General features: G+C 45.6%; 1 protein-coding gene across 1 annotated transcript in view; it reads left to right on the top strand.

The window, feature by feature from the left end:
- The window catches only part of LOC109909036 (delta and Notch-like epidermal growth factor-related receptor), a 73,370-nt gene extending 54,793 nt beyond the window's left edge, over positions 1-18,577 (top strand). Inside the window, exons 8-13 of the mRNA XM_020507915.2 lie at positions 7,659-7,889; positions 15,338-15,460; positions 15,938-16,051; positions 16,291-16,422; positions 16,533-16,779; positions 17,257-18,577. Coding sequence (XP_020363504.1) covers positions 7,659-7,889; positions 15,338-15,460; positions 15,938-16,051; positions 16,291-16,422; positions 16,533-16,779; positions 17,257-17,368 — 959 coding nt within the window. The 3' untranslated portion in view covers positions 17,369-18,577. The remainder of the gene's footprint in view (positions 1-7,658; positions 7,890-15,337; positions 15,461-15,937; positions 16,052-16,290; positions 16,423-16,532; positions 16,780-17,256) is intronic.
- Positions 18,578-19,923: the final 1,346 nt, after the last annotated feature.

Here is a 19,923-nt window from a genome sequence, read left to right as displayed (position 1 = left end):
CAGAATATTTATCCATCCACAGCAGTTTTTTTCCTTTGGTTGTTTTCACAGAGAGATCGTGGTTATGGTGCAACAATGGGGGCGGAAACTGCTTCAGCACTTTTTAATTAGTACGACAAGGAGTTGTGTGTGTGTGTGTGCGCGTGTTTGTGTGTGTGTGTGTGTGTATGTATGTGTGTGTGTGTGTGTGTGTGTGTGTGAGAGAGAGCGCCTCAAAATCTTTAACAGGTTCGTTAGGTAATCCTGCCGTTTGAAGCCTTTCTATTGGATTTCAAGGCAATTAGCCAATCACATTCTCCAGTGAGCATGTGACTGCAGGTCAACACAATCAGCCAGTGGAGGGTGGTGAGGAGGCACCTCTCACCTCTACCTCTGTTTATACACAACACACTGGGAGTGGGAGCAGACAGCTCCACACTGCAGACTCATGTCCACCTGATTCCCATCCAGTCGTGAGAGACTGAGGAGGAGAGACGTAAAGGATGTGTTAGGGTTCACGGTTGTTGTTGTTTTCTTGTTGTTGTTTTCTTGCAGGTGAATGTGAGGGCAAAAGTACAGTACCAGTCTAAAGTTTGGACACACCTACTCATCAAGGGTTTTTCTTAATTTTTTATATTTTCTACATTGTAGAACAATAGTGAAGACATCAAAACTATGAAATAAAACATATGGATTCATGTAGTAGCCAAAAAAGTGTTATAAAATATATTTGAATTAGTTTATTCTTCAAAGTAGCCATCCTTTGACTTGATGACAGCTTTGCACACTCTTGGCATTCTCTCAACCAGCTTCACCTGGAATTATTTTCCAACAGTCTTGAAGGAGTTCCCACATATGCTGAGCACATGTTAGCTGCTTTTCCTTCACTCTGCGGTCCAGCTCCTCACAAACCATCTCAATTGGATTGAGGTCAGGTGATTGTGGAGGCAAGATCATCTGATGTAGCACTCCATCACTCTTCTTTTAGTCAAATAGCTCTTACAAAGCCTGGAGGTGTGTTGGGCCATTGTCCTGTTGAAACACAAATGATATTCCCACTAAGTGCAAACCAAGTGTGCCTTGAATTCTAAATAAATCACCAACAGTGTCACCAGCAAAGCACCCACACACCATCACACCTCCTCCTTCATGCTTCACTGTGGGAACTACACATGCAGAGATCATCCGTTTACCTACTCTGCGTTTCACAAAGACATGGCGGTTGGAACCAAAAATCTCAAATTTGGACTCATCAGACCAAAGGACAGATTTCCACTGGTCTAATGTCCATTGCTCATGTTTCTTGGCCCAAGCAAGTCTCTTCTTCTTATTGCTGTCCTTTAGTAATGGTTTCTTTGCAGCAATTTGACCATGAAGGCCTGATTCACACTGTATCCTCTAAACAGTTGATGTTGAGATGTGTCTGTTACTTGAACTCTGTGAAACATTTATTTGGGATGCAATTTCTGAGGCTGGTAACTCTAATGAACTTATCCTCTGCAGCAGAAGTAACTCTGGGTCTTCCTCTCCTGTTGCGGTCCCTATGAGAGCCAGTTTCATCATAGTGCTTAATGGTTTTGCGACTGCACTTGGAGAAACTTTCAAAGTTCTTGAAATTCTCCGGATTTACTGACCTTCATGTCTTAAAGTAATGATGGACTGTTGTTTGTTTTTGCTTATTTGAGCTGTTCTTGCCATGATATGGACTTGGTCTTTTACCTAATAGGGCTATCTTCTGTATACCAACCCTACCTTGTCACAACAACTGATTGGCTCAAACTCATTAAGAAGGAAAGAAATTCCACAAATTCACTTTTAACAAGGCACACCTGTTAATTGAAATGCATTCCAGGTGACTACCTCATGAAGCTGGTTGAGAGAATGCCAAGAGTGTGCAAAGCTGTCATCAAGGCACTTTGATGAATCTCAAATATAAAATATATTTTGATATATTTAGCACTTTTTCTGTTACTACATGATTCCATATATGTTATTTCATAGTTTTGATGTCTTCACATTTATTCTAAAACTGTTGAAACTGGTACTGTATATCATAGTTGTATTCTACAAAGCAGGATTATGGAGTTAGTGTCACGCCTGCTCCCGCTCCCCCTCTCTGGCACTCGAGGATGCCAGGATGTCATTACGTACACCTGTCACCATCATTACACGCATCAGAGCTACATTGGACTCACCTGGAATCCATCACTTTATTGATTGTCTCCTCTATATCTGTCTATTCCTCAGTTAGATCCCCATGTCAGCATTAATGTCGTTATGTTTCCCCTGTCCAGACGCTGTCCGTGTTTTGTTTCATATCTGTTATTTATTAAATATTCACTCCCTGTACTTGCTTTTCGTCTCCCAGCGTCTGTCCTCACAGAACACTGAACACCAATATTGGAAGCATCAGGGCGATTTTTTGTTTTTGGTTTGGTTGGAGGAACCTAGGATGCCTCAGCTGGCTCGTCAGGCTTCCATGCCTTATCTGGCTCAGGTGTGCGTTGGATACTATCAGCCAGCTCATCAGGCTCCCACGCCTCAGCCGGCTCGTCGGGCTCCCACGCCTCAGCCGGCTCGTCGGGCTCCCACGCCTCAGCCGGCTCGTCGGGCTCCCATGCCTCAGCCGGCTCGTCGGGCTCCCACGCCTCAGCCGGCTCGTCGGGCTCCCACACCTCAGCCGGCTCGTCTGGCTCCCACTCCTCAGTGCTTCATTGGACTCACCTGGACTCCATTACTTTATTGATTGCCTCCTCTATATCTGTCTATTCCTCAGTTTGATCCCTTTGTCAGCATTAATGTCATTATGTTTCCCCTGTCCAGATGCTGTCCGTGTTTTGTTTCATATCTGTTATTTATTAAATATTCACTCCCTGTACTTGTTTCTCGTCTCCCAGCATATGTCCTCGCAGTTAGCCAGTTAGCTTTTTTAAATATTCTGATATAACTTTTTATTATGGTCTAATTATGGTCTAATTCATTTAACAAATGAATAGACATATCTAAGTTTAGCTTTTTTATTTAATTATAAAATCAATAGTTTTTTCTGGTTGCTTATCAAAGTTAGCTGGCTAACTCATTTATCCTGCTTTGTAGCATACCCCTCAGTGCTAGGTACAGAGAGGTTGTGTTGTATGGCATTTCCTTGTATAACACACAGCAGAAGCAGTGTCTTCCATGAGGAAAACACACTCTCTGGTACTGTTGTTTCTTTACTTTTTGACCTTTCCTTTCGGACTAGACTGTCTCTCTTCTTTCTTTGGAGAAGAAGTGACACGTATATTTACTCTTGCTCCTCTCTTTAAACTATCCCTGGAGACACATGAAGTGAAGAGCTTTCATAAGAATTTGGTTTCTTTAAAAAAAAACTCTCTGGGATATGTGGGACGTCCCACCTGGCCAAAAGCCAGGAAAATTAAAATTCAAATAAATGACTATAAAAATCTAACTTTCATTAAATCACACTTGCAAGATACCAAATTAAAGCTACACTTGTTGTGAATCCAGCCAACATGTCAGATTTCAAAAAGGCTTTTCGGCGAAAGAAAACAATGCTATTATCTGAGGATAGCACTATAGTAAACAAAGAGAGAAACCATATTTCAACCCTGCAAGGCGCAACATAAAACGCAGAAATAAAAATATATTTCATGCCTTACCTTTGACGAGCTTCTTTTGTTGGCACTCCAATATGTCCCATAAACATCACAAATGGTCCTTTTGTTCAATTAATTCCGTCGATATATATCCAAAATGTCCATTTATTTGGCGCGTTTGATTCAGAAAAACACTGGTTCCAACTTGCTCAACGTGACTACAAAATATCTCAAAAGTTACCTGTAAACTTTGCCAAAACATTTCAAACTACTTTTGTAATACAACTTTAGGTATTTTTTAACGTAAATAATCAATAAAATTGAAGACTGGATGATCTGTGTTCAATACAGGAAGAAAACAAACTGAAGCGTGCTTTCTGGTCACAAGCCACTAACAGTACACTTCAAGTGACCCTCGTTGAAGATGGCCGTACTTCTTCATTACACAAAGGAATAACCTCAACCAATTTCTAAAGACTGTTGACATCCTGTGGAAGCGATAGGAACTGCAAGAAGGTCCCTTAGAAATCTGAATTCCCAATGAAACCCATTGAAAAGAGAGTGACCTCAAAAAAATAAAAATCTTTGTCCTCAGGGTTTCGCCTGGTAAATAGGTTCTGTTATATTCACAGACATGATACAAACAGTTTTAGAAACTTCAGAGTGTTTTCTATCCAAATCTACTAATAATATGCATATCTTATATTCTGGGGATGAGTAGCAGGCAGTTGAATATGGGCATGCATTTAATCCGGACGTGAAAATACTGCACCCTGTCACCAAGAGTAAAAAAAGCATTCTCCCAATGTGCACAAGCACCCATGCACGCACGCATGCACGCTCATCCACACACACACACACACACACACACACACACACACACACACACACACACACACGCACACACACACACACACATGCACACACACATGCACACACACACACACACACATGCACACACACATGCACACACATGCACACACACACAGAGAAACCTATTTCTGTCAGCTGTTCCCAGTGTTGTATAACTGCCTACCCACACACACATAAATCAGACCAAGTTTATTTAGCACAGATCCTCTCGGCGGAAGTTATCACGCTGTGCATAAAACAAAGTGATGGATGACAGCAGATGACAACAATAGCAGATTAAATTACAGCTTATGATCACCAAATGCCACTGCTGAATGCAAATAGCTGCGGTTTTTCCTGTCTATGAGCAGGTGAATAGCATTAGCACAGCAGTATCATAAACATGACACAAGTTCGGTTATTAGGTGTCATGTCCATTCATGACCCCTCATGTCAGATGACATACTGCCTACGAGCCCTTGTCAAAAGTAGTACACTTAATAGGAAACCAATAAGATCTCCAAGTTTGACCAATTTGACTTCAGATTCAGACTTTAATCGACATTTCTCCAAATGTCAAATTTAGAAAACAAGGGTTGGGATAGGGTTAAAACAGTACATTTAGGCATTCAGTACGAATCATTAAGTTACGGGTTAAAGTCTGATGTCCTCAGGACATGAACAGACGTCAAATTTCAAAGTCAATCTTGAGCGATTTTCCTGAAGGACTATGGGTACAATTTCAGACACAGCCAGAGCCTCTAGAGGTTGTTCCCAGCAGTCCTCCTAGCTCTGTGTCTGTCCTCTGAGGTCTCTCTCTCTCAGCTCTGGGACTGGCACTGTCTCCGGTGGGGAACAGGAGGGGTGGGGGTGCTATATTTAGACTCCTAACTCGCTCTACAGTATTGGCAAGTAGAAGCGGTACAGCAGCTCTGCAAAAGCTGTTTTCTTCTCATATCAGAGCTCCCCTGGGAATCTGGTTTATTGCGGAGGCTTGGTAAAGTGCGTGTGGTGGTGATGGTGGGGGGTTCGGTGCATGTGGGGGTGCACATGTGTGTGTGCATGTGTGCAAATGCATGCACTCGCATGCGTGCGTGTGTGTCTTTACCATGCCTGCTGACCCCTACCCCTTGTGTCATAGGGAATTATGAGCTTGATCATTTGTCAGCATGATCTGAGAGAGAGAGAGAGAGAGAGAGAGAGAGAGAGACAAAGATAGGGAGAGAGAATGACAGAGAGCAGAAAGAAAGAGGAAGAAGGAAAGAAAATTAGAGAGAGAGAGAGATGGGGTCCTGATGCTCAGACACCCAGCCAGTCTCCCTGACAACACTGCCCAAGGCAAATGCACACACACACAGCAGGGTGTCAGATTTTCCTCCCTCCTATCTTCTTCACATTCTCCTCTTTGGCACCTTGACCTCTCTCTTGTCTTTACCTCTCATCATGTCTCGTTTTCTACAACATCTGAGATTATGTGCGGTTGTGTGTCTATGTATGTGTGTGTGTGTGTGTGCACATGTATGTGTGTGTTACATGTCTCCACCCAACGCCACACTTCAGTATCCAAAATTCATCTGGGGGGGGGGGGGGGGGGGGGGGTTGAAATAGGGTTGAAAAAGAAAAAAAATAACAATGTGTGCCTAGCAATGGGATTGAACCCATCATGAAATTTGGATGGAACCAAATCAAAGTATGACAACTGAATGTTGCTTCTACATTGATACATTTTGATCACTTGGTCCCCTCCCTCATGTCAAACACTTGGATTCAGGAGGCGGGATTATTAAGGGAAAAGGCGGACTCTAACTCTCATTTCATACAACAATGGTAACAAGTCATTTTTTTCAAATTTGTAGCACTTCTATCCCCCAAATGATTATGGGTAATAAAAGGCTATTTGACATGGGATCTTTTTGTTCAGGACCTTTAAGCCCTTCCTCTATCCCCACCCATAACTCCCAGCAAGCCGTGATCCTGCTCGATGGTAATAGGCACTCACGTTGCCCCTAGTGACTGGTATGGAAGGCATCTTCCGACGTCTTGGAGACCTGGAAAAACATGTAATATTACAGCCGATCTGGTGTGACCTGGCTGCTCCACTCCCACTAGCCTCCTACATCCTGTTGCTCTTATGAGAAATACTGATCAATTGGGTCACCCTCAATCAAACCTCCATTTTGTCACACCTTCTGCAATCACTGCCTCCATCTCTGCCACTCTCAAGGTGCCACCCTTGCCTCTTCCCTCCTCACCTCTCTCCACCTTGACCCTCTGTCCTCCCTCCTTCCTCAGGAGAATGGTTCCATCACAAGCTGTTTTTTTCGGGATCGTTGCCATGGTAGCGCAGAGAGGAGACTGTAGTTTATTGTGATAGGACTGTGCGTGTGTGTGAGTGTGTATGAGCATGTGCATGCCTCTGTGAGTGTGTTTGTGTCAGCCTATGGGTGTGTGTTGGCCTGTGTGTGTGTGTTACACAGTCAATGTAACCTGGGAACATGTTGATTGCGTCAGTGTGTGTATTTCATCGGGCTAATGAAGAGAGGCTTTCAGGGTCTGCTGATTCATGTATTCAGATGCATGGAGGACTCTATATCACCCAGATTGATGGACATTTATTATTTCACTGTCAGTGCAGAGAGGGAGGAATAATATACTGGAGTCAGTGGGTTCTGTGTTGGTCTTCTTTCTTTCTTTCTTTCTTTCTTTCTTTCTCATAAATTATGCATGTATGAACTACACATTGACACATCCAGCCCAAAGCAGGTTTAAAATAAATGTGCTGGAGCATGTCTTTAAGTATGGGCTTTCTGGCTTGGGTTAAATAACAGTGCCTGTTTGTTTGTATGTGTTTGTGTGTGGGCGGGGGATGGGGGACGGGGCATGGGTTTGTGTGTGTAGACAAAACAGACGCTGTAGGCTACATCCCAGTGAGTCCACAGACCCACCTCAACACCCACGATGCGGTTCTTCACAACCCCAGAACCCCATAGCATTCCTGCCACCAGACCAGATGCTCACCACCCCCCCCCCCCTCTCTCTCTCTCTCTCACTCACACTCTCTCTCTCTCTCTCTCTCCCTCTTGTTCTCTCTCTCTCTCCCTCTTGTTCTCTCTCTCTCTCTCTCTCTCTCTCTTTCATTTTCCTTCCTTCATCCTCTCTTTTTGTGCTGTCATTCTCTCTTTGTCTCACTCTCTCTCTTTCTCTCTCTTATACTCCCTTGATCTTTCTCAGGGTATCAGGGCAGTATGTGTGAACAGAGGGTGGACCCATGTGCCTCCAGCCCCTGCCACAACAACGGGAGCTGCTTCCCCCAGGGTCCCGGCCTGGACTTTGGCTGCAGCTGTGCTGCCGGCTTCACCGGCCCAACCTGTGCCCAGCTGGTGGACTTCTGTGCCCTCAACCCCTGTGCCCATGGGATCTGCCGCAGTGTGGGCACCAGCTACAGATGTCTGTGTGTTCCAGGTGAGCCATTAAATAACAGTGCCTGTTTAAATGGGGGGTACTCTCTATCTGATCAACCTTCAATTATCCACACTATAGATAAGCTCTAAGACTATCTAACAGATTGATTCTCCCACAATAAAATCAGATATCACAGTAAGCCTGACACATATAATATACAGTGCATTCGGAAAGTATTCAGACCCCTTCACTTTTTTTCACATTTTGTTTATGTTACAGCCTTATTCCCTTAAAACATCTTTTCTATCAATCTACACACAATACCCCATAATGACAAAGCAAAAAAGAAATCTTTAGCAGCCTCAAGTCTTCTTTGATATGACACTACAAGCTTAGCACACCTGTATTTGGTGAGTTTCTCCCATTATTCTCTGCAGATCCTCTCAAGCTCTGTCAGGTTGGATGGAGATATTTTTCAGGTCTCTTCAGAGATGTTCGATCGGGTTCACGTCCGGGCTCTGGCTGGGCCACTCAAGGACATTCAGAGACTTGTCCCAAAGCCACTCATGCGTTGTTTTGGCTATATGCTTCGGGTTGTTGTCGTGTTGGAAGGCAAACCTTCGCCCCAGTCTTGAGCACTCTGGAGCAGGTTTTCATCAAGGATCTCTCTGTACTTTTCTCTGTTAATCTTTCCCTCGATCCTGACTAGTCTCCCTGTCCCTGCCACTGAAAAACATCCCCACAGCATGGTGCTGCCACCACCATAATTCACCGTAGGGATGGTGCCAGGATTCCTCCAGGTGTGATTCTTGGCATTAAGGCCAAAGAGTTCAATCTTGGTTTCAAAAGACCAGAGAATCTTGTTTCTCATGGTCTGAGAGTCCTTTAGGTGTTTTTTTTTTGCAAACTCCAAGCAGGCTGTCATGTGCCTTTTACTGAGGAGTGGCTTTGTCTGGCCACTCTACCATAAAGGCCTGATTGGTGGTGTGTGGCAGAGATGGTTTGTCCTTCTGGAAGGTTCTCCCATCTTCACAAAGGAGCTCTGTTAGAGTGACCATCGGGTTCCTGGTCACCTCCGTGAACAAGGCCTTTCTCCCCCGATTCTTCAGTTTGGCTTGGCGACCAGTTATAGGAAGAGTGTTGGTGGTTCCAAACTTCTTCTATTTAAGAATGATGAAGGCCAAGTTGTTCTTGGGGACCTTCAATTCTGCAGAAATGTTTTGGTATCCTTCCCCAGATCTGTGCCTCGACACAATCCCTTCTCGGAGCTCTACGGACAATTCCTTCAACCTCATGGCTTGGTTTTTGCTCGGACATGCACTGTCATCTGTGTGACCTTATACAGACAGGTGTGTGCCTTTCCAAATCATGTCCAATTTTTGAATTTACTACAGATGGACTCCAATCAAGTTATAGAAACATCTCAAGAATGATCAATGGAAACAGGAACAGTGGAACAGGACATTTGGAACAGGACATCAATGGAACAGGACATTTGCAAAAAAAAAATGTTTTCTTCATTATGGGGTATTGTGTGTAGATTGATGAGGGGAACAAATAATTGAATTCTGTAACAAAATACATTGGGAGTCAGGAAGCAAGTGCAGAAGGAGAGTTAAAAAATTTAACGATTCAGTTGAACAGAACATGAGAGGCGTACAGAACGTGAGAGAAATCAATACTACCAAGTGACTGCTGTCTACTGAGGGCTAAATAAAGTGGGAGTAAAAAGGAGATAATGATAACCAGGTGTGTGTAATGATTGTAGCAAGGGCCGGTGGTTAGTGGACCGGCGTGACAGTACCCCCCCGGCCAGGAGGACTGACCCGAGGGCGAGGAGCGGGCCGGAGATGGTAATCCCGGATGATGTTGGGGTCCAGGATGTCTGCCCCTGGGACCCAAGATCTCTCCTCAGGACTGTACCCCTCCTAATCCACCTGGTATTGTAGCCAACCCCCACAATGTCAAGAATCCAGGAGGGACCTAATGGCATAGGTAGGGTTCCACTCGATGTCCAGGGGAGGCAGGGGGGGGGGTCTCGGGGGACGACATCTGCCAGGGGACCAGGAACCACTGGCCTGGTGAGGGAGACATGAAAGGATGGTGAGATCCGGTAGTTGGAGGGAGTTGTTGACGATAAGTTACCTCATAGACCCTCCGGAGGACCTTGATGGGCCCCACAAACCGGAGACTAAGCTTCCGGCAGGGCACGCGGAGCGGGAGATTCCTAGTGGAGAGCCAGAGGGCGATCACCAGGATGGAACTTCCGCCTTACTGCAGTGGCGGTCCGTCTGAACCTTCTGATGGCAGAACCACTCGTCCACTGCAGGGGCCTCGGTCTGGCTCGGAGTCCATGAAGCCAGGGCCGGATGGTATCCCAGGACACACTGGAAGTGAATCAGCCCGGTGGAGGAGTGCCGAGCCGTACTCCTCCCAGGGAAGGAACCGGAACTACTCCCCCTGTCAGTCCTGGCAGTAACTCATTAGGAGCCTCCCCAGCTCCTGATTGATCCTCTCCACCTGCCCATTGGACTGAGGCCGGTACACGGATGTCAGGCTGACCGTGCCCCCAGCTTCTCCATAAAGGCTTTCCATACCCGCAACGTGAATTGGGGACCACAGTTGGAAACGATGTCCTCCGGAAGACCGTAGTGCCGAAAGACCTGCTGGAATAGTGTCTCCGCAACCTGGAGAGCGGTAGGTAGACTAGAGAGAGGGATAAAATGGCAGGATTTAGAGAATCTGTCAACAACAACCATAATAGTGGTAAAACCTTCAGAAAGGGGGAGATCAGTTACGAAGTCTATGGACAGATGTGACCATACCCGCTGAGACAAGGGAAGGGGAATTAGTTTCCCTGCTGGAGTGTCCTGGGGAGATTTGGATTGGCCACATACAGAGCAAGAGATGACATATTGGGCGACATCCTGTGCCAATACTTGTCGGAAAGGAATTGGATGGTGCGGATGATACCTGGGTGTCCAGTGGCAAGGGATGTGTGCCCAGGTCAACAGCCGATCCTCTTACCCCCATGGGGACGTAGATGTGTTCTGGAGGGCAGGTAGCCAGAGCGGGTTCCCTCTCCAGAGCCTGGCGGATGTCCACATCTACGTCCTAAAACACGGGGCTAACAATATGGGAGAACAGATTGATGGGCTGGAGGGCACTCACAGGACCCTCCACCGACGTGGAACCACAGGGTACGGGATTGCATGTCCCCTGGCATCCTGGTCCCCAGGCAGTGATTCTTTATTTGTTGTTGAATTTTTTACCCCTTTTTCTCCCCAATTTCGTGGTATCCAATTGGTAGTAGTTACTATCTTGTCTCATCACTACAACTCCCCTACGGGCTCGGGAGAGACGAAGGTTGAAAGTCATGTGTCCTCCGATACACAACCCAACCAAGCCGCACTGCTTCTTAACACAACGCGCATCCAACCCTTAAGTCAGCCGCACCAATGTGTCGGAGGAAACACAGTGCACCTGGCAACCTTGGTTAGCGTGCACTGCGCCTGGCACGCCACAGGAGTCGCTTGTGTGCGATGAGACAAGGATATCCCTACCGGCCAAACCCTTCCTAACCCCGGACGACGCTAGGCCAATTGTGCGCTAGGCCAAACGGTCGCGGCCGGTTACGACAGAGCCTGGGCCCAGAGTCTCTGGTGGCACAGCTGGCGCTGCAGTACAGCGCCCTTAACCACCGCGCCACCCGGGAGGCCCCAGGCAGTGATTCTTATCCTCGACCAGGATATGGTGGGGTTATGATGTTGGAGTCATAGGAGGCCGAGGATGACTTTGTGTACGGGTGGGGTGATGATGAGGAAGGCTTTCCTGGCACATGGGTCCCACGGTGAGGGTGAGTGGTGCTGTGATGTGCGTAATTGTGTCCCAATGGTCACGTATCCAGGGCTTGAACCGGAAAAGGAGAGGAGAGCAGGTACAAAGTTATGGCCCTGGAGAAGGCAAGTGCCTGGTTGATGAAGTTCCCTGCGGCACCAGAGTCCACTAGAGCTGTAGAGACAACACTTGAGGGACAGCCAGCCAGTGAAATGGGAACCAGAAAGGGTTTGGCGGAAAATTATGATGATGGAATACTCATGCCTACCCTGGGAGATGGAAGGTCACAGGGCCGCACCTCTGCTCTAGTGGACCCCGGGTTCGGATGCACCGGACAACACTGAAGCTGGTGCCCATCCTGGCCTGCAATAGGGACAGAGCCCCAGGTGTCTCCGGCGATGCCGCTCTGCCACGGAGAGGTGTATGGCCTCTACCTCCATGGGTTCAGGCTCTGCCTCAGGACAGCCAAAGGAGGAAGGCGAGTGCGAGGTGGGCACCGGCGCTCCCAAAGATTGCCACCCTGACAAGAAAACTCCGTCTGGACCTCTTCACACAGTCCTCTCCAGAATAGAGTGTGGAGCACCGGCTCATTCCATCCGCTGGAGGCTGCCACAGTCCGAAAGGTGAAGGTGTACTCCGCAGCGATCTGGGAACCCTGCTGGAGTTGGAGAAGTCACTCACCTCCCTCTCTGCCCTCTGGAGGATGGTTGAAGACTTCCCTGAACAGAGCCATGAACCTCTCATCGGAACCCAGCTCCTCCTCTCCTCTCTCCCAGATGGCTGTAGCCCACTCCAACGCCCACCCTGTCAGCAGGGAAATGACCGTGGCAACCTTGGATCTCTCGGTCGTGGTTGCTCCCATCTGATAGGCGAAATAGAGGGAGTAGGAAGCCACGGTATTTCGACGGAAGTACCGTCGATACTTCTCCGGGAGGGACAGTAGGGCATCACTGACCTGGGAGGACTGAGCTCAGTAGGCTGGGGGACTGGCTCACTGTGACCACCCGCGGTAGGAGGCCTTCTGATAGGGGTATTGAGAGCCTCACTGGGTATGTCGAGGCAGTAGATAACGCGTAGGTCCTCCTCCATGGCCATACCCAGTTGCGTCAGCTGGTTTGTGGTGTTGGTGGAGTAGATGACCCTGTTCCTTGACCGTCTGGAAGATGTTTTTATCCTCTGCTGCTTCCATGTTGCGAGGTAGTATTCTGTAACTAAATACGCCGGGAGTCAGGAAGCAGGTGCAGGAGGTGAGTTTAATAATGAAACAATGCTGATGAACAGAAAATGAAAAGCGTACAGAACGTGAGAGAAAACAATACTATCTAGTGACTGCTGTCTACTGAGGGCTAAATAAATGGGGAGTAATCAAGGAGATAATGATGACCAGGTGTGAGTAATGATTGTTGCCAGGGCCGGTGGTTAGTAGACCAGCGACATCAAGGGCTGGAGAGAAGGAGCGGGAGTAGGCGTCACAAATCCATTTTAGAATAAGGCTGTAAAGTAACAAAATGTGTAAAAAGTGAAGGGGTCTGAATACTTTCCGAATGCACTGTGCAACATCATAAATTAGCATTGTTACTACTCATCATTCCACAACCCATTCCCCACCCCAGTGATATCATTGATTACGACACACACTGGGTAACGCATGACTGACGTGTCATTACAGGCTCATTGATCATGCCACTTGTTTTTATGGCTCCATGCTCAGATTAATGGTGTGGAATGATGACAAATCATTATCCCTTATTCAGCATTGTAACCAGACCTGGGTTCAAATTGTATTTGAAATCATTGAAATTACTTTAGCTGGGCTTGATTGAGCTTGCTTGGTACAAGGGAACCAATAGGACAGTTGCAAAATTGCAAACCCTGCCCATTTGGCAGGCTAAAACAAATGGTAGTAATATTGGAAAGATTTAAAAACAGTATTTGAACCCTGGTCTGGGTGTGACTGCAGGACCCTATCAATAGAACCATCAACACAGTCTGTCCTAGAGCTCCCTTTATATATCTTTCCATCTTTCAGTTTTCATTTTGATTTAATTTGCAATCTTAGTGAGATACGCTCTAAATTAGTAATGGCCGGTTTTTAATTTTTCACCATTTTAGATCACTTCACTTAAAATCGTTATTTTGGGGATCACACTGTCCACTCTATTGTCCTCCTGACAGTACATTCACACATAATAGAATATCTCTTTTCACCTTTCACTCTAACATATTCTCTGTTATTCTCCATTGCTCATCATCTCTTTCTCTCTTTGGCTTTCTGTCCCGCTCTCTTTGTCTCTCTTTCCTCACCTCATTTCCCTCTCCCCTCCTCTATCATATGGTTGCCATGGCGATATATTTTTATTAGGATCTCTTTTTATTAGGTGAAACAGTTGCGTTCCACTTCCTTCCAGACCATTGTCTGTCTGCAACCGTTGTCTGACTACACAAGTTGGGCAGATGATGTCGTCCAATCACACATTTCCATTCTTACAGCCACCATCTAATGGGAATGATGTGATTGGTGATTTGCAATCAGCATTCCAGCATTCCAGACGCTTAACTCTCCACACCCAGACTCCACACACACATAGACATGCGTATGTTCATGCACACACACACATGCAAGAAGGCACACACACAAGCAACCAAAACACAGACACACACAAACACAAACACACACAAACACAGACAGACAGACACACATCAGACTCGCTTATGGAAATAATTGACCTTTTCTCCTGTTCATCAATATGCCAGCTGGTGTCTGTGTCCTCTACAAGGAGAGGAGGCTGTGAAGGAGCTCATATATACTCTAGTAGTGGATCCCAGGCTCCCTGTATCCATATCAGACAGAGGAGAGTCAGACTAGCCAGAGGAAATCGGTCTGGGAGTCTGGGAAAGGCACTTGACATTTCACTGGCTTTTTATGAGAACCTCTGGGAATTATCAAGGCTTACTTTGTATGTAAATGTTTCCTCTCATGGTAAACGACAAACACATGCACACACAAGCAGACAGCCAGACACACACACACAGCCCGACACACACTCACACACGCATTATACATACAGACATGTCTATACTCAGTACGGTAGCTTCTGCTTGTAAGCTCTAAAGAAAGAACACAATGTCCTATGTCAACTCTGAGATTCTGTCAATCACTGTGTTCTGACCTTGGGCTCATACTGCTTCTCTTTTATGGGGAAAAACAACAAGACCCACTGTTCTCAGTCCCAGTGCAAACCTGCCACCCAGTGGCAACTGGAGTGTACTGCATTTAATAGACCATCAACAGTCACAGCTGACTCATGCCTGTATCGATGTAACCATAGAATTACATCTAGAGTTGATTTAATAGGATGTCTGTGGATGTAACATCCACAAGGTTTTGCCATAGTCATGTAGGGAAACAAATGCATTGACTCGTTCCGTCTAAGTGATAATCTCTATATAGAAATAAAGGCACATTGAACCACTTTTATCTCACCCTTTAAAAACATATCTTAAAAAATATGATGTGCTGAAGAGTGTTTCACCGTGATCTTCTTGGTAGTGATATCTAAACTTAATCATTACTTGAACTGTCATCTAATATTATGATCAAAGACAGTGTGGTTTTCCTTGTCTGTGTGTGTGTGCGTGTGTGTGTGTGTGTGTGTCTCCCTCTCTCCCAGGGTACCATGGTCTGTACTGTGAGGAGGAATACAACGAGTGTTTGTCAGCCCCCTGCCAGAACTACGCTACCTGCAGAGACCTCATCAACGCTTACGAATGTGTCTGCACTCCCCAGTATGAAGGTAGGGGTGTGTGTGTATGTGTGACTGACAACTCAACGGGGACAGTTTTAAGTATGTTATCCTGGGGTGGGCTTGTGTGATGATGCTGATACTGCAATATGTATGCTAATTCAATGAGTTTCTACAACCTGCATTACAAATGTATTCATATAAGGGATTGTATGTTGTCTACAGTATGTGTTTTTGTAGCGAGATAGAGTGCTGAGTTAGTGTAAACTGTTATATGTAGAGCAAACCTGGAGTCAAATACTATTTGTAATCATGTCAGATACTTATGCTGTGCTTGATTGAGCTTGTCTGTTGCAATGGAACCAATAGAAAAGTCCCAAATGTACAAACACAGCCCCCCTGGCACTCCAGACAGGCTAAAGCTAACGCTTAAAGTGTTTGAAATATTTTGAATGGTATTTGAACCCAGGTCTATAGAGAGTACTGTGAGTGCGTCATAATGGGCCATATGTGTGTGTACCTGTGCAGGCAGACACTGTGAAATCTACAGGGATCCTTGTCTGAAGGCTCACTGTCAGAACGGAGGACGCTGTGATAGTGTGGGCCTGAACGCCACCTGTGTCTGCCCAACTGGTTACCTGGGTGAGGATTTCAACTCTGCACTGTATGTGTGTGTGTGTGAGTGCATGCATGTGTGCGTGCGCGCGCGAGTGTGTGTGTATACACATCTGTTACCCAGTCTATCATAATGGGCCTTGGTGACACGTGGGAGTAGGCTGTTCTGACTAGGGAGCAAACCCCCTCTGATCACTTTGAAAATATACCTGTACCTGCTGTTCCAGTTAAACATAACCCTCCCCCCACGCTATCGGTTCTCTCAGGGGAGGACTGTGAGGTTGATGTCAACGAGTGTGAGAGCAACCCCTGTCATCACGGTGGAACCTGCATCGACCAATCAAATGCCTACACCTGCCACTGCCCCCCAGGCTGGATAGGGGCCAGCTGTGAGATACGTAAGTACATTACCCAGAATCCCCTGTTTGAATGAGTTAATTATGATATATGATTACATGTATATGCCTTTCTTAGGTTATTCATAACAATCTGTCTGTCTCTCTCTCAGACTTGCAGTGGAAGACGGCCCACCCTGAGGACACCCTGACCAACATGCCACGTCACTCCCTCTACATCATCATCGGTGCCCTGTGCGTGGCCTTTGTCCTCATGCTCATCATCCTCATCGTGGGCATCTGCCGCATCAGCCGCATCGAGTACCAGGGCTCATCTCGCCATGCCTACCAGGAGTTCTACAACTGCCGCAGCATCGACAGCGAGTTCAGCAACGCCATCGCCTCCATCCGCCATGCCAGGTGAGACGGCACAATGTTGGCTTACTCTAAGAATACAAGTGCCCCAACATTGTTAACATTGACTGTATTCATTTGATTCAGCCATTACAAACACCTCCTGTTATAGATTTACTGTTCGCCTGGAGATAAAGGCCCATTCAAGTTTCAAGTTTTTAATGTCAGTGAAATGCCATTCTTGCAAACTCTAAACCCAAGAATACAATAATCAATAACAATGTAATACTAGAAAAAACACGAGATAAAGGCCCGTTCCGGTAGATTTGTGGGGAAATGTGTAATACCTCTCTTACAACGCCATATTCCTATTACTCTGTTTGTAACATGCAACATCTCCTTTCTAACATTACACTCCCCTGCCCTGTATGTCATTCTCAACCTAGCAACTCTACACTTGAAACATTAGGAACTTCTTTGCGTGTAGCTAGCTGTCCTACCTGAAGTGATGTTCCATGTATGTGTTTTCGTCCCCTATCTCAGATTTGGGAAGAAGTCCCGGCCAGCCATGTACGACGCCACACCCATCACCTACGAGGACTACAGCCCTGACGACAAGCCCCTGGTCACTTTGATCAAAACAAAAGATTTGTAGAAAACACAGAGGCAGCACACCCACCCACACACAGTATCACGCATCACCTGTTCACACACACAACTAACTGGACATGTTCGGATGTGCACCAATACACACAAATTCAGTCAATGCAAAATGCAAACCATTTAGTATTTCTTTACATAAACATTGAAAAAATAAATGTGGACGAAACAATAATACAAATCTATTTTACGGTTGGAATATCCATAAAGCTACTGTAGCATAAGAGCGCACCTTGCATTATGCTACTTCTCTCCAGTAGAATGTGACTACATTACCCAGGATGCCATTGGGGTCCTAAAGGGGGTGGTTCCTGACATCCCCCACCAACCCATGAGCTCAGTTTAAAGTGTAGATTCAGCAGAGGCTGCTGATAGGAGTTCTTACAGGTGTGGTAGAAATAGGTGCACTTGTCATAGTGCAGTACGATATATATATATATATATATATATCTTTCTATATAAAAAATCTGCAGTAGGTTGCCTTACTTGATGCATGGGTAGATTTGATGGTTTCTGCATAATTTTGAAACCCTCCGTACATTGTGATTGATTTACTGTATCTTTACCAGGTTTGTGCCAAAATCGTCTCCTTCTTCAGGCAACAACGTGTGGTAGAAGTAGAACAGGCGTAAAAACCACGATGGGGGAAGCTTTAAAACAGTGTTTTAAAAAAATAAACATTGGTTGTCATGTTTTTGTTATTTACAAGTTCTGTACAAGTAAAGAAGGAGAAATAATTGTATTCAAAGTGTTGTATGGTTTCCCTATATGAGGACAGTGTTTTTCGCAGGAGTGGTCGGAGTAGCCAATGGGCGGGTCTTGTGTGGATGACTGACAGGTGGGGAGGGCGGGTCTTGTGTGGATGATTGACAGGTGGGGGTCAGCTGGTGATTCTGCTCCAGTAACATGTGCTTCTGTGTCCCAGGTATAGGTGTCTCTCTCTGTCTGTGTGCGGTTGTGTTGTTCCACTCAGGGTCAACCCCTGGGTGCATTGGTTTTGGGGCGCCGGATGGGCGGAACATTTTAGATCATTCCATTGGTTCTTTAGTGTAATCTCTGCCCACCCAGAGCACCGAGTGAGCTCTCCACTTGACTGATGTTTAGCCAAATAGGATCATTGTCCTTTTTTAAAAAGAGAAGAACCACATGATTATTATCTATGTTCAATGATGTAACAATAAAGGTTGAAGTGAACACAAACCCAGCTGGTGTCTCGTGTGAGTTCCGTGGTGTTTGTTCTTATCATGACACCAGAGGTCTATTTATGTCTAGGAAAACATTTGACTCACAGGGTTCTGTTGACTCAATGGAAATGTACTATGACAAGACTTGGTCACTGTAATACACATATTTAAACATGCATTTAATATGTAAAACCTCAGCTCACTGACGCACTCATCCCGTCACGCCGGCTCGAGCATTGGGCAGCAACAAAGGATCGCCACTTCCTGGGGTCTTTGGCCATCTTCTCCGCGGTGCTCCAGCTCTACTGGTGTCTACTGTTCATTGTTCTCCATGTTGTCTTGGGCCTCCCTTTCTTCTGTGTGTCTTCTGGAGTCCAATGGACAGCTAACCTTGGAATGGAATTTGCATATCTTCTTAGAACATGTCCAGTCCAGCTCCAACAGCGTCTCTTGAGTTTTGTGACCAAAATCTTAGCAATTAGATCTGCCCTTGAACTGGGAAAATAATACTGAAGTCGCAAAGATGATTTATCACGACATGACAACTGGATTTGGATAACCTCCAAAGCACAAAACGAAGTACTCTTTTTGGACAAAGTACAAGACTAAGTACTCTTTTTAGACAAAGCACAAGGCTAAGTACTGTTTTTGGACAAAGCACAAGGCTAAGTACTCTTTTTGGACAAAGCACAAGGCTAAGTACTCTTTTTGGACAAAGCACAAGACTATGTATTCTTTTTATACAAAGCACAAGGCTAAGTACTCTTTTTAGACAAAGCACAAGGCTAAGTACTCTTTTTGGACAAAGCACAAGGCTATGTATTCTTTTTAGACAAAGCACAAGACTAAGTACTCTTTTTGGACAAAGCACAAGGCTAAGTACTCTTTTTGGACAAAGCACAAGACTATGTATTCTTTTTATACAAAGCACAAGGCTAAGTACTCTTTTTAGACAAAGCACAAGGCTAAGTACTCTTTTTGGACAAAGCACAAGGCTAAGTACTCTTTTTGACAAAGCACAAGACTAAGTAGTATTTTTGGACAAAGCACAAGACTATGTATTCTTTTTAGACAAAGCACAAGACTAAGTACTCTTTTTGGACAAAGCACAAGGCTAAGTACTCTTTTTGTACAAAGCACAAGGCTAAGTACTCTTTTTGGACAAAGCACAAGACTAAGTGAAATACTAAGACCTCGCCTCACTTAGACTAGTGCTTTGAAAACCAACTCAAAATTATATCATATCAATATTGTGCATTTCACAACTCCTGAGAACCTTATCAATCTTATCAACTGAAGAAAAAACAGGTCAAAACCAGAGGTTTTGTCAGCACTGGCGTTATCTATCATCAAGCCACCAAAAGAC

Source organism: Oncorhynchus kisutch, linkage group LG18 (assembly GCF_002021735.2).
Source record: "Oncorhynchus kisutch isolate 150728-3 linkage group LG18, Okis_V2, whole genome shotgun sequence".
Classification (NCBI taxonomy): domain Eukaryota; kingdom Metazoa; phylum Chordata; class Actinopteri; order Salmoniformes; family Salmonidae; genus Oncorhynchus; species Oncorhynchus kisutch.
This window is presented reverse-complemented; position numbering and strand designations above follow the sequence as displayed.